At 37.1% G+C, this 14,419-nt stretch overlaps 1 protein-coding gene and 1 long non-coding RNA gene across 2 annotated transcripts in view; both read left to right on the top strand.

Annotated features, from left to right (window-relative positions):
- LOC110272299 lies at positions 3,942–4,499 on the top strand. Its single transcript, XR_002363494.1, has 3 exons — positions 3,942–4,050; positions 4,181–4,264; positions 4,344–4,499. It is a non-coding gene; the product is annotated as an uncharacterized LOC110272299 (long non-coding RNA).
- LOC110266624 overlaps positions 4,541–14,419 on the top strand; it is a 34,478-nt gene continuing 24,599 nt past the window's right edge. Inside the window, exons 1-3 of the mRNA XM_021111509.1 lie at positions 4,541–4,561; positions 4,810–4,962; positions 5,051–5,338. Coding sequence (XP_020967168.1) covers positions 4,541–4,561; positions 4,810–4,962; positions 5,051–5,338 — 462 coding nt within the window. The remainder of the gene's footprint in view (positions 4,562–4,809; positions 4,963–5,050; positions 5,339–14,419) is intronic.

Raw genomic sequence — 14,419 nt, 5'->3', positions numbered from 1 at the left:
AATTGACTAAACCCTAATTCCTTAGTGATTTAGTCTCCTCTAACCTAGTTAACCGCCAATTCCTTGGTCACTTAATTTCGATTAGAGGTTTAAGTTCAATTCTAGTTTATTAGCTACAAAAATCCTAATTACTCAAATATAAGAGGATTATATGTCACATATCCTGTTAAGTCCAAGTAATTAGTTATTTAGGAGAAGTCACTTTCAAGCTTTTGTCCAAGTAGATTACTTTTCCAAGATTTAACGAGAACTCAAGTAGAAAGAGAGTTATCTTCTATTATACCCTAATCCCTAAGATGAAGAATGAAAGCAAATCCTTGAAATTGAAATCAGTACATTAATTAAAATAGAGTGGCAATAATATTAATCCATAGAATAAACAGAGCCCATAATCTTAACAAGGAAGGTTTAGTTGCTCATGACTCAGAGAGAAAACTAGGGTTCTAAAAAGTGTAAACTGTAGAATGAAGTACGTAAGAGAGAAAACAAGCCCGAACGGCTAAATCTTTTCCCTTTTATGTCTAACCTAATTTGATTTGAAACTAAAATAAAATAATTAATTCTAAACCTAAAAGATTTTGTTTGTAAATAAAAATAACTATAACAAGATAAAATACAATAATTAAAAGCTAAATCCAACTAAAGATGCTCCTTTGGTGAAGGTTGATCCGTGTTATTGGCGCTAAACGCCAGATTGGGCATTTAGCGCCCATGTGGGCAGAAAGCTTCCACACGTTTCTGACTTGCTAGTGCTAAACGTCCAGATCCACATTTAGCACCAGCTTGGCAGATTTAATATTCTTCTCTTTTCTTGCACATGAACGCTGCCAAACTGATCCAAACTTCACGTGAAATAATTAAAACACCAAAGCAACTCAAAGTAGCATACAAAAAGGTTTCAAACACTAAAATGTAATTAAAACTCAATAAATTCATAATTAAAACAGTAAGAAAATAAAGAAAAAATGCTCACGAATCACACATCATTATTCCGACCCGGTCCTTGACCCAAAAAAATTCTCTTATGACTAGAGAAAAAAAAAAAGATAAATGCTTCTGTTCTATTCTTGTTTAACACGAAACCTAAAACCTTTCACAGATTCTCTCCATCTCTCTTCTCACCACCGTCTGTTGTCCACCACCCTCCTCCCCCTTCTCACTGCTTCCCCCTCTCATTCTCAAGGTCACCGAAGTACCGTCGTCGCACGCCTAAGAAGCCTGCTCGAAGAGAGCATCGTCATTGCGCACCTACACCCAGCCCGAGGAGAATCCCAGTGTGTGCATGCGCACGAGGCTATGCGTATGCACAGCTTGCAAATTTCGCTGGGTGTGTGTGCGCACCAGAGTGTGCTAGCGCTCCCAACAGTAGGCACCTCCCTGTGTGTGCGTGCACAAGTGTGTGCGTACGCACGTTTTCAAAAATACACAGGGTGTGCGTGTGCACAAGGCAAAATTTGTCACTGATAAGAGCACGCGCACAGCAGTGTGCATGCGCACACAAACCATAAATCATAAAATTCTGCAACATCACAGAATTCAGATTTTGACACCAAACTTTAAACAGTCATAACTTCCTCTACAAAAATCCATTTTCTACAAATTTTATATCACTTTAAAGCTCTCAAAGCTATCTTTAATTTAAAAGAAGTTTTAGTCAATTTTAAGCTTTGAAGCTCAAGTTATGATCCGTCAAAGTTAACCAAAAATCCACTTTTTACCAAAGTTCACTAATTTCTCAAATCCTTAAAACTCATATCCAACCCAAATCAAAACCACATCAAGCTCCAATTTACCTTAGAATTTACCCTTTTGTGTCTCATTTTACCAACCTTACCAAGTTTCCATTCACTTTATCAAATTCTCAACTCCAATGATCAATTACATCATATTAAAATAATTTCTCACCCAACACAATCATCAATCACCATTATATCACTAACAATCATCATAATCAAACTCATTTAACTTCAATCTCAAACTTCAGATATCATTTATCAACCTCAACATCACAATTCATTAAAATATTCAAATTCATCAAAGCATCATACATCCTCATTCAACAATCTCAACAACCATTTCAATCCAACCTATCTTATGGGTCACTAGCCTAAGTGTCCAGAAATATTATATATTACATAGAGGAATCCGAAACCATACCTTGGCCGATTCCCAATATGCACTAAAACCCAAGATTGAGTACAAATCAAGTCTCTACAAGTTCTTAAGTAACCAAATCCACTTCCAAGCTATTCAAGTCACCAACATTCTCCATACAACACCAATTCAAGCTATATATACATAATTCATAACTAAATCAACCTAGGATTCATCAAAATCACAATTTCACAAGGGTTGAGAATAAACTCACCTTATCCAAGATTGATTGGGTCAAACCCAATAGGAACCAAAGGCTAGAGTGTACCTGAACACCCAAAATCACAAAATCTCACTCAATACAAAATCCAAAATTTCGAATTTATGAAAGGAAAAGCTGAGAGGGATTCATGATTTTCTTACTAGTTTCTTGGGTGAGTTTTGTAGAGTTTCTCGTGATGATCGTGTGGCCGAAAACAGTGCAGCGTCGGAGCTCCGTAGCTCAAATTATGAGCTTTGGAAGGTTGAGGTGAATAGTGTTAACGGAACCCTCTTCTCTCTTCTCTTCTCAGCTGTGTTGTGTTGTGTTTGAGGATGGTAAATGGGTAGATGGCTCATTAAAGAAGGTCTTATATGTTGGGCTTGGCCCAACTTGGGCCCAGTCTAACCCGTTAGCGTTTTGGCCCGTTTTGGCTCAATTTCGGGCCAACTTTTAAAATCAATGTCTGGTTTTCAACTCTAAATATTTTTCTAAGATTTTCTACTATTTTTAATTATTCTCGCTCAGTACCGGACAGACTTAAACTGGTACTGCCGGTTCATTTACCGGTTCGCATTTTTATGCAATTTTCGCAGAAAATTACATTTTCCAACTCAGAAAAATCTACTGAGTCCGAAAATCATATTTAAAATTTCTAATTCACATTCTAAATTTTTGGATCCTATTTTGGGCAATTTAATTATTTAATTAAATGGTTAATTAATCGCGGTTCTTACATGAAGCGTTATATTAGATTGATAAACGATCTAATAGTTTATATTTAAATCATTATTAATTTATTAAAAATTACACTTAAAGATAACAACTCTATTGATATTTTTAAATTGCTCAATATAAAATTTGGAAACCAAACCCCTGGTTTGCTGCAGCGATAAGCCCCGCCTCTTCCTCCGATCACTTTCTTTGTCTTCTTCCTCAAACGATGAACCTATGTTTCTTTTTCTACCGCCTTTCCGTCTGCCTTCTTCCTCTTCGCGATGTCCTTCCGCTTCTTCCTCTACCCACTATCCTCTGCCTTCTTCCACAACGACTCCATTTCGTTTTTCTTCTCAAATTTTTCAAACTATTTTAGGGTTTTGGTCAAAAGAGGTTGACCTTTAGTGGAGCCTCAAGTTGGGAACAAGTCCCGTATCAGTCGAAAAATTGGTAGCGGATCCTTTGGAGAGATTTATCTCGGTGAGCTTTCTCTCCTCTCTCTTATTTTTTGTGTGTGCATGATTGAACTTCGAATTTCTGAAGGGCGGTGGCAAAGGGGAAGAGAAGGGCGGTGGAGCAACCGGTGAACAAAGCCACTCTTCAGAAGCAGAGACGCATGATCAAGAATCGCGATTCTGCTACTAGGTCCAGGGAATGCAAACAGGTGCTTACCCCCCTTTTTCGATTTTTTTTAATAAAGTTTCATTTTTTATATATTTTGATTTGATGTTTGAAAAATGGAGATTCTTAACAGGAACTGAATTAACGTTAAGATTTTTCAATCTTATCTCTATAACTTTAAATTACTTGTTGCAGCTTCTGGAGTTCGTTATTCCAGTATCCAGTTGTGAAAATTGGTACAAAAGATCAATCTTTTATTGACTCTGTTACGGTGATGTAAAAATTATTGGTTGGATTTAGATCTAATTGATTATTGAATACCCGTGAGCTATCAACAGTGAGTGGAATAGATTTAAAATGTATGTTGTTGATAATATATAACATTGATGTGACACTGAATGTGCAGGAACTAATAGATGTATTGGGTATATATTTTGTACAATATGTTGGTTCTTAATGTTGCTTATGTCTTATACCTTTTTTTTACAGTCACTATTAATATTTCTAATTTTATGGCGTCCCTTACCTTCTTGCAGTCCTTTGTTACACATAGAATACTTTTACACGGTTCAGGTCTGGGCTCCATTCCCATTATTAATAACTAATTTTTTTTATCCATCAGCCATGACTTTAGCATATTCTTGCTTTTCAGATGATCAACCTGTTACAAGCAATTATGAAAACTCCTCATTGTATGTGTTGGATTGGTTATTACCAAGAATTGGACTTCTAGACAAGATTATAGTGAAGGATGTAAGAACATTATGTGTAAATCATGATTTTAATTTTTAAGTTAATCAAATTTGGCTTTTATTAGATTCATTTTTTACTTTTTGCTGAACTTGTAGGATGGTGCTTTTGTTGATTCATGTACCATGGTTGAGGGATTCTTTAATATCTTCTAAAGTTTATAAATAGTTATTGCTCATCATTATCACTTACTATTATCAGTTTTATGTTTATTGTACTGCTAGCTAATGTAAATATAGGCTTAGAAACTAATAGATATATTGGGTATATTTTTTGTTGTGCTCTCACACAAATAAAAATATGTATTTTTGTTATTGGAAATACCACACTAGGTGGTGGATATATCACCATTTTGTTTGTGCAGTTAGCAGGTGTGGCTTGCAAAATATTCTCCAAGACTATTGCACTGGGTGGTCACTCAAAACTGTCTCCCTTCAAATTCTGTCATTGAGAAAAATCCGGCTTTCTTCAACACTAGAGACATTGACATCTTGAAGATTATTCTTGGCTTCCCTATCAAGGTGAATTATATACTTTCTTTCACTTACTTTTAGCTAAATACAAATGGTTAGTCATGGAGGAATAACTCCTCATTATTCATGTGTATAGGAAAAGTTAAGGGAACAGGTTATTTTTGACACACTCCTGGGTGATTGGATTGTGGCATTTGGCAACTGGGAGTTTGATCCATTGAAGTTGAACAATCCATTCGGTCACAACATAAGTAAAGTTCACATTTGGCAGGGATATGAAGACAAGGTTGTGTCCTCTCAAATCCAGAGATTTGTTTCAAGGAATATGCCATGGATAAATTACGGTGAAGTTTCAGATGGTACACATTTGATTATCCATTATAGTGGTTTGTGTGAGGCTGTTTTGAGGGTGGTGCACGAAATTGTGATCTCAGGCAACGGCGCCAGAAACTCTGTACGCACATCTTAGTAAATCGTTTTTCATTCACAACTTCGATACAACTAACCAGCAAGTGCACTGGGTCGTCCAAGTAATAAACCTTACATGAGTAAGGGTCGATCCCACGGAGATTGTTGGTATGAAGCAAGCTATGGTCACCTTGTAAATCTCAGTCAGGCGGATATAAAATAGTTATGGAGTTTTCGAAATTATATAATAAAATAAGGATAGAAATACTTATGTAATTCATTGATGAGAATTTTAGATAAGCGCATAGAGATGCAGTCGTTCCTCTGAACCTCTGCTTTCCGGCTGTCTTCATCCAATCAATCCTACTCCTTTCCATGGCTGGCTTTATGTAAGGGCATCACCGTTGTCAACGGCTACATCCCATCCTCTTGTGAAAATGGTCCAAATGCTCTGTCACAGCACGGCTAATCATATGAGGTTCTCGATCATACTGGAATAGGATTCACCCTCCTTTTGCGTCTGTCACTACGCCCAGTACTCGTGAGTTTGAAGCTCGTCACAGTCATTCAATCCCTGAATCCTACTCGGAATACCACAGACAAGGTTTAAACTTTCCGGATTCTCATGAATGCCGCCATCAATCTAGCTTACACCACGAAGATTCTGATTAAGAGATCTAAGAGATACTCATTCAATCTAAGGTAGAACGGAAGTGGTTGTCAGGCACGCGTTCATGGGGAATGATGATGATTGTCACATTCATCACATTCAGGTTGAAGTGCGAATGAATATCTTAGAAGCAGAATAAGTTGAATTGAATAAAAAAACAGTAGTACTTTGCATTAATCTTTGAGGAGCAACAGAGCTCCACACCTTAATCTATGGAGTGCAGAAACTCTACCGTTGAAAAATACATAAGTGAAAGGTTCAGGCATGGCCGAATAGCCAGCCCCCAAAATCTAAGAACCAGACGTCCAAAGATATCTAATACAATAGTAAAAAGTTCTATTTATAATAAACTAGCTACTAGGGTTTACAGAAGTAAGTAATTGATGCATAAATCCACTTCTGGGGCCCACTTGGTGTGTGCTTGGCTGAGCTTGAATGTTACACGTGCAGAGGCTCTTTCTGGAGTTGAACGCCAGGTTGTAACGTATTTCTGGCGTTCAACTCTGGTTTGTGACTTGTTTCTGGCGTTTAACTCCAGACAGCAGCGTAGAACTGGTGTTCAACGTCCTTTTACGTCATTTAAATTCGGTCAAAGTATGGACTATTATATATTACTGGAAAGCCCTGGATGTCTACTTTCCAACGCAATTGGAAGCGCGCCATTTTGAGTTTTGTAGCTCCAGAAAATCTACTTTGAGTGCAGGGAGGTCAGAATCCAACAGCATCAGCAGTCCTTCTTCAACCTCTGAATCTGATTTTTGCTCAAGTCCCTCAATTTCAGCTAGAAAATACCTGAAATCACAGAAAAACACACAAACTCATAGTAAAGTCCAAAAATGTGAATTTAACATAAAAACTAATGAAAACATCCCTAAGCTTATCCACTGTATCCACTGATGCTCAAAGCCTTGGGATCCTTTTTATTACCCTTGCCTTTTGGTTTTAAGGGCTATTGGCTTTTTGCTCTTGCCTTTTGGTTTTAAGATCTTTGGCTTTTTCTGGTTGCTTTTTCTCTCTTTTACCGGCTTGCCTTTGGAGTCAATCTTTCATTGAGCTCCTTCCACACATATGTCCATGAGGACTTGGTCCAACCTTTGATTAAAGTTGACCCTTCTAGTGTAGGGGCGTGCATCTCCTTGCATCATAGGCAAGTTAAACGCCAACTTCACATTTTCCGGACTAAAATCTAAGTATTTCCCCCGAACCATTGTAATATAATTCTTTGGGTTTGGGTTCTTACTTTGATCATGGTTCCTAGTGATCCTTGCATTGGCATAGAACTCTTGAACCATTAGGATGCCGACTTGTTGGATGGGGTTTGTTAGAACTTCCCAACCTCTTCTTTGGATTTCATGTCGGATCTCCGGATACTCATTCTTCTTGAGCTTGAAAGGGACCTCGGGGATCACCTTCTTCTCGGCCACAACATCATAGAAGTGGTCTTGATGAGATTTGGAGATGAATCTTTCCATCTCCCATGACTCGAAAGTGGAAGCTTTTGTCTTCCCTTTCCCTTTTCTAGAGGATTCTCCGGTCTTAGGTGCCATCAATGGTAATGAAAAAACAAAAAGCTTATGCTTTTACCATACCAAACTTAAAATATTGCTCGCCCTCGAGCAAGAGAAGAAAGAAGAGATGAAGAAGAAGAAAAAATTATGGAGGAGAGGGGGGAGATGTGTTTCGGCCAAGAGGGGTATAGAGGGGTGTGTTGTGTGAATTTGAAGAAGAATGGAGGGGTTGGGTGGGAAATTGATTTCGAATTTTGAAGGTAGGTGGAGTTTATGAGGTAGGTTTATGGGGAAGAGTGGATGGATGTGAGTGGTGAAGTGGTGATAGGGAAGAGAAATTGAGGTGATTGGTGAAGAGTTTTGGGGAAGAGTGTTTATGGGATTGTGTGAAAGAGAGGTGAGAAGAAGTGAGTGGAGGTAGGTGGGGATCCTGTGGGGTCCACAGATCCTGAGGTGATCTTGTGGGGTCTACAGATCCTGAGGTGTTCAAGGATTTACAACCTTGCACCAAATTAGGCATGCAAAATGCCCTTACACGCAACTCTAGGCGTTCAGCGCCAGATTGGTGCTTGTTCTGGGCGTTGAACGCCCATTTGTTGCCCATTTCTGGCGTTGAACGCCAGAACCATGCTTGTTCTGGGCGTTCGCGCCAGCTCTTCTCCAGGGTGCAATTCTGGCATTCAAACGCCCAGATGCTGCCCATTTTGGGCGTTCAGCGCCAGAACCATGCTCTGTTCTGGCGTTGAACGCCAGCCAGATGCTTCTTACTGGCGTTTAAACGCCAGTAAGGTCTTCCTCCAGGGTGTGATTTTTCTTCTGCTGTTTTTGATTCCGTTTTCAATTTTTTTATTTATTTTGTGACTCCACATGATCATGTACCTACAAAGACATATAACTAATAAAAATATAATTAAATAAAAATTGGGTTGCCTCCCAACAAGCGCTTCTTTAAAGTCAATAGCTTGACAGTGGGCTCTCATGGAGCCTCACAGATGTGCAGAGCATTGTTGAGACTTTCCAACACCAAACTTAGAGTTTGACTGTGGGGGCTCTGGTTGACTCTGTTTTGAGAGAAGCTTTTTATGCTTCCTCTCCATGTTTACAGAAGGATGTCCTTGAGTTTTAAACACAAGGGAGTCCTCATTCAATTGAAGGACTAATTCACCTCTGTCAACATCAATCACAACTCTTGCTGTGGCTAGGAAAGGTCTTCCAAGGATGATGGATTCATCCTCATCCTTCCCAGTATCAAGGATTATGAAATCAGCAGGGATGTAAAGGGTCCTTTGGTTCCTCAGAGGGAAGCTCCTTATTGATCACTGGGCGTCCCAGGAGGTCTTCCTCCTTGGGATTCACGTCCTCTCCTTCCTTTACAGGTTCGGCCATGGTGATCATGTCAATGGCCTTGCACTCTCCTTTTGGATTTTCTTCTGTATTGCTTGGGAGAGTACTAGGAGGGATTTCAGTGATCCTTTTACTCAGCTGGCCCACTTGTGCCTCCAAATTTCTAATGGAGGACCTTATTTCATTTATGAAATTTACAATGGCCTTGGATAGATCAGAGACTAAGTTTGCTAAATTAGAGGTATTTTGTTCAGAGTTCTCTGTCTGTTGCTGAGTGGATGATGGAAAAGGTTTACTATTGTTAAACCTATTTCTTCCACCATTATTAAAGCCTTGTTGAGGCTTTTGATCCTTCCATGAGAAATTTGGATGATTTCTCCATGATGAGTTATAGGTGTTTCAATAAGGTTCACCTAAGTAATTTACCTCTGCTATTGCAGGGTTTTCAGGATCATAAGCTTCTTCTTCAGAAGATGCCTCTTGAGTACTGTTGGATGCAGCTTACATTCCATTCAGACTCTGAGAAATCATATTGACTTGCTGAGTTAATATTTTATTCTGAGCCAATATGGCATTCAGAGTATCAATTCCAAGAACTCCCTTCTTCATAGGCGTCCCATTACTCACAGGATTCCTCTCAGAAGTGTACATGAACTGGTTATTAGCAACCATATCAATGAGTTCTTGAGCTTCTGCAGGCGTTTTCTTTAGGTGAATGGATCCACCTACAGAAGTATCTAATGACATCTTAGCTAATTCAGACAGACCATCATAGAATATATCCAGGATGGTCCATTCTGAAAGCATGACAGAAGGACACTTTTTGGTCAGTTCTTTGTATCTCTCCCAAGCTTCATAAAGGGATTCACCTTCTTTCTGTCTGAAGGTCTGAACATCCACTCTAAGCTTACTCAGCTTTTGAGGAGGAAAGAACTTGGCTAAGAAAGCCTTGACCAGCTTATCCCAAGAGTTCAGGCTATCTTTAGGTTGATAGTCTAACCATATTCTAGCTCTGTCTCTTACAGCAAAAGGGAAAAGCTTGAGCCTGTAGACTTCAGGATCTACTCCATTAGTCTTAACAGTATCGCATATCTGCAAGAATTCAGTTAAGAACTGAAAAGGATCTTCAGATGGAAGTCCATGAAACTTGCAGTTCTGCTGCATCAGAGAAACTAATTGAGGTTTCAGCTCAAAATTGTTTGCTCCAATGGCAGGAATGGAGATGCTTCTTCCATGTAAATTGGAATTAGGTGCAGTAAAGTCACCCAGCATTCTCCTTGCATTATTATTATTTTCGGCTGCCATCTTTTCTTCTTGTTCAAAAATTTCTGAAAGGTTGTCTCTGGACTGTTGTATTTTAGCATCTCTTAGTTTCCTTTTCAGAGTTCTTTCAGGTTCTGGATCTGTTTCGACAAGAATATTCTTGTCTTTGCTCCTGCTCATATGAAAAAGAGGGACAGAAAAATAATAATAATAATAATAATAGGGGTCCTTTTTACCACAGTATAGAGGTCCCTGTGTGAGTAGAAGAAAAAAATTCGAACATAGATGGAAGAGGGGGTTCGAATTTGGGTGAGATGAAGTGTTAGTAGATGAATAAATAAATGGAAGGAGATGAGAGAGAAGGAGAATTTTCGAAAATTATTTTTGAAAAAGAGTTAGTGATTTTCGAAAATAGTTTTTGAAAAAGGTTAGTGATTTTTTCGAAAATAAAAATCAAAAATTAAAATAATTAGTTAATTAAAAAGAAATTTTGAAAAAGAGGGAAGATATTTTCGAAAATTAGAGAGAGAGGGAGTTAGTTAGGTAGTTTTGAAAAAGATAAGAAACAAACAAAAAGTTAGTTAGTTAGTTGAAACAAATTTTGAAAATCAATTTTGAAAAGATAAGAAGATAAGAAGTTAGAAAAGATATTTTAAAATCAAATTTTAAAAAACATAAGATAAGAAGATATTTTTGAAAAGATATGATTGAAATTAGTTTTTGAAAAAGATTTGATTTTTAAAATCACAATTAATGACTTGATTCGCAAGAAATCACAAGATATGATTCTAGAACTCAAAGTTTGAATCTTTCTTAACAAGCAAGTAACAAACTTGAAATTTTTGAATCAAAACATTAATTGATGATGTTATTTTCGAAAATTATGATATAAAATTAAGAAAAAGATTTTTGAAAAATATTTTTATAATTTTCGAAAATAACTAAGAGAAATGAAAAAGATTTGATTTTTGAAAAAGATTTTGAAAAAGATAAGATTTTTAAATTGAAAATTTGATTTGACTCATAAAAACAACTAGATTTTAAAAATTTTTGAAAAAGTTAAATCTAATTTTCGAAATTTTGAGAGAAAAAAAGGGGAAGATATTTTTTTGATTTTTGAATTTTTTAATGATGAGAGAGAAAAATACTAAAAATGCTCAATGCATGGAAATTTTAGATCAAAACAATGAATGCATGCAAGAATGCTATGAATGTCAAGATGAACACCAAGAACACTTTGAATGTCATGATGAACATCAAGACTTATTTTTGAAAATTTTTATATGCAAAGAAAACATGCAAGACACCAAACTTAGAGATCTTTAGACACTATGAATGCAAGAATGCATATGAAAAACAAGAAAAGACACAAAACATGAAAACATCAAGATCAAACAAGAAGACTTATCAAGAACAACTTGAAGATCATGAAGAACACCATGAATGCATGAACTTTTTCGAAAAATGCAAGATAAATATGCAATTGACACCAAACTTTCAACTTGACTCAAGACTCAAACAAGAAACATGAAATATTTTATGATTTTTATGATTTTATGATTTTTTTTGTATTTTCTTTTAATTTTTTCGAAAATAATTTTGAAAGAGAAAAATAAGGATTCCAAAATTTTTAATATGAATTCCAGGAATCTTATGCTCTTTAGTCTAAAGCTCCAATCAAAGGGTCAGGCATGGCTTAATAGCCAGCCAAGCTTTAGTATGTAACTCAGACATGACACGCCTGACATTCCCTATCCAAAAGAATTAAACATGGCTTTACAGCCAGCCAGGCTTCAACATGCTTCATGAAACACTAGAATTCATTCTTAAAAATTCTGAAGAAAAATATATTTTTGAAAACATTTTTATTTAAAATTTTTTTTTCGAAAACAAAGGAAAACTTTTTGAAAAATTTTTGAAAAATTTTTTGAAAATAAAACAAAAAGAAAATTACCTAATCTGAGCAACAAGATGAACCGTCAGTTGTTCAAACTCGAACAATCCCCGGCAACGGCGCCAAAAACTTGGTGCACGAAATTGTGATCTTAGGCAACGGCGCCAGAAACTCTGTACGCACATCTTAGTAAATCGTTTTTCATTCACAACTTCGATACAACTAACCAGCAAGTGCACTGGGTCGTCCAAGTAATAAACCTTACGTGAGTAAGGGTCGATCCCACAGAGATTGTTGGTATGAAGCAAGCTATGGTCACCTTGTAAATCTCAGTCAGGCGGATATAAAATAGTTATGGAGTTTTCGAAATTATATAATAAAATAAGGATAGAAATACTTATGTAATTCATTGATGAGAATTTCAGATAAGCGCATAGAGATGCAGTCGTTCCTCTGAACCTCTGCTTTCCTGCTGTCTTCATCCAATCAATCCTACTTCTTTCCATGGCTGGCTTTATGTAAGGGCATCACCGTTGTCAATGGCTACATCCCATCCTCTTGTGAAAATGGTCCAAATGCTCTGTCACAGCACGGCTAATCATCTGAGGTTCTCGATCATACTGGAATAGGATTCACCCTCCTTTTGCGTCTGTCACTACGCCCAGTACTCGCGAGTTTGAAGCTCGTCACAGTCATTCAATCCCTGAATCCTACTCGGAATACCACAGACAAGGTTTAGACTTTCCGGATTCTCATGAATGCCGCCATCAATCTAGCTTACACCACGAAGATTCTGATTAAGAGATCTAAGAGATACTCATTCAATCTAAGGTAGCACAGAAGTGGTTGTCAGGCACGCGTTCATGGGGAATGATGATGATTGTCACGTTCATCACATTCAGGTTGAAGTGCGAATGAATATCTTAGAAGCGGAATAAGTTGAATTGAATAGAAAAACAGTAGTACTTTGCATTAATCTTTGAGGAGCAGCAGAGCTCCACACCTTAATCTATGGAGTGCAGAAACTCTACCGTTGAAAAATACATAAGTGAAAGGTTCAGGCATGGTCGAATGGCCAGCCCCCAAAATCTAAGAACCAGACGTCCAAAGATATCTAATACAATAGTAAAAAGTTCTATTTATAATAAACTAGCTACTAGGGTTTACAGAAGTAAGTAATTGATGCATAAATCCACTTCCGGGGCCCACTTGGTGTGTGCTTGGGCTGAGCTTGAATGTTACACGTGCAGAGACTCTTTCTAGAGTTGAACGCCAGGTTGTAACGTATTTCTGGCGTTCAACTCTGGTTTGTGACTTGTTTCTGGCGTTTAACTCCAGACAGCAGCGTAGAACTGGCATTCAACGCCCTTTTACGTCGTCTAAACTCGGTCAAAGTATGGACTATTATATATTGCTGGAAAGCCCTGGATGTCTACTTGCCAACGCGATTGGAATGATTTTTAAACCAATTGTCTAGGAATGTAAAACATATTTTATGATATTTTCTTTAAGAGAGGAATAAGGAAAACAGGTATCTTAGGAAGAAAACAAGGCCACCAACACTTTCCTTTCCCTTTTATATATAGTAGAAGTAGATAAAAAACCAAGAAACACAAACTGTTTGAATTATAATGTTATTATATCTTCCCAATTTGCACCTCTAAGCTAGGAATCATAAGCTTCCTGTGAAACTTTAAATTCTATATACTTTGTCTTACTACTATTAATATAAAATATAAATGATAAAAGATAAAAAAACTGCTTCCAAAGCTTGTCTCCACAGCTCTATCTTCCCATTTATTTCCTCTTCCAATTATCTAATAGGTCTATTTGCCTTAAACATGCACTATACAGTGACTTGGATATGTTCAACTGGGCATATTTTACACACAACATAGAAAAGGGTTGATTTTTTTAGAAACAGAAAATAAAATCGTAAACCTGCCATGGTTGCATGATGTAAGATTTATTGTCGGTCTAGAATTTCTCAATAGAAAAAGAGAACTTCATTGTAAACATAGTTCCAAACCAACTAATAACTCCCAATCAAATTTTAATAGTGTTGTCACATGTACAAACCCCAATGAAAATAAATCGAAGTATTCAAACCTCAGGTCGTCTCACAAGGAATTACAATGAAGTGATCAATTATCGGCTATGAAGGAACAGGGGGGTTTGATTTAGTAATTGGCAAGAAAAGTAAATGACAATTAACTAATAAAATAAAGGAAAAGAACTCTTGGCTAAGACATGGGAATTGAGATCACCATCCTTGTCTACAAACCATATATTGACAATTATGAGGGACCAACCCATTTAGTCTAATTCTATGCTTGAAGTACGTACAATGTCTACTTCAACGCTTGAAGTACATCAAATAGGCTTGATCAATATCAATCCATAAGTCCTAACCTAGCT

The sequence above is a fragment of the Arachis ipaensis genome, chromosome B01 (genome assembly GCF_000816755.2).
Source record: "Arachis ipaensis cultivar K30076 chromosome B01, Araip1.1, whole genome shotgun sequence".
Taxonomy (NCBI): domain Eukaryota; kingdom Viridiplantae; phylum Streptophyta; class Magnoliopsida; order Fabales; family Fabaceae; genus Arachis; species Arachis ipaensis.
The sequence above is the reverse complement of the archived record's forward strand: the minus strand, read 5'-3'. Positions and strand labels throughout refer to the sequence as shown.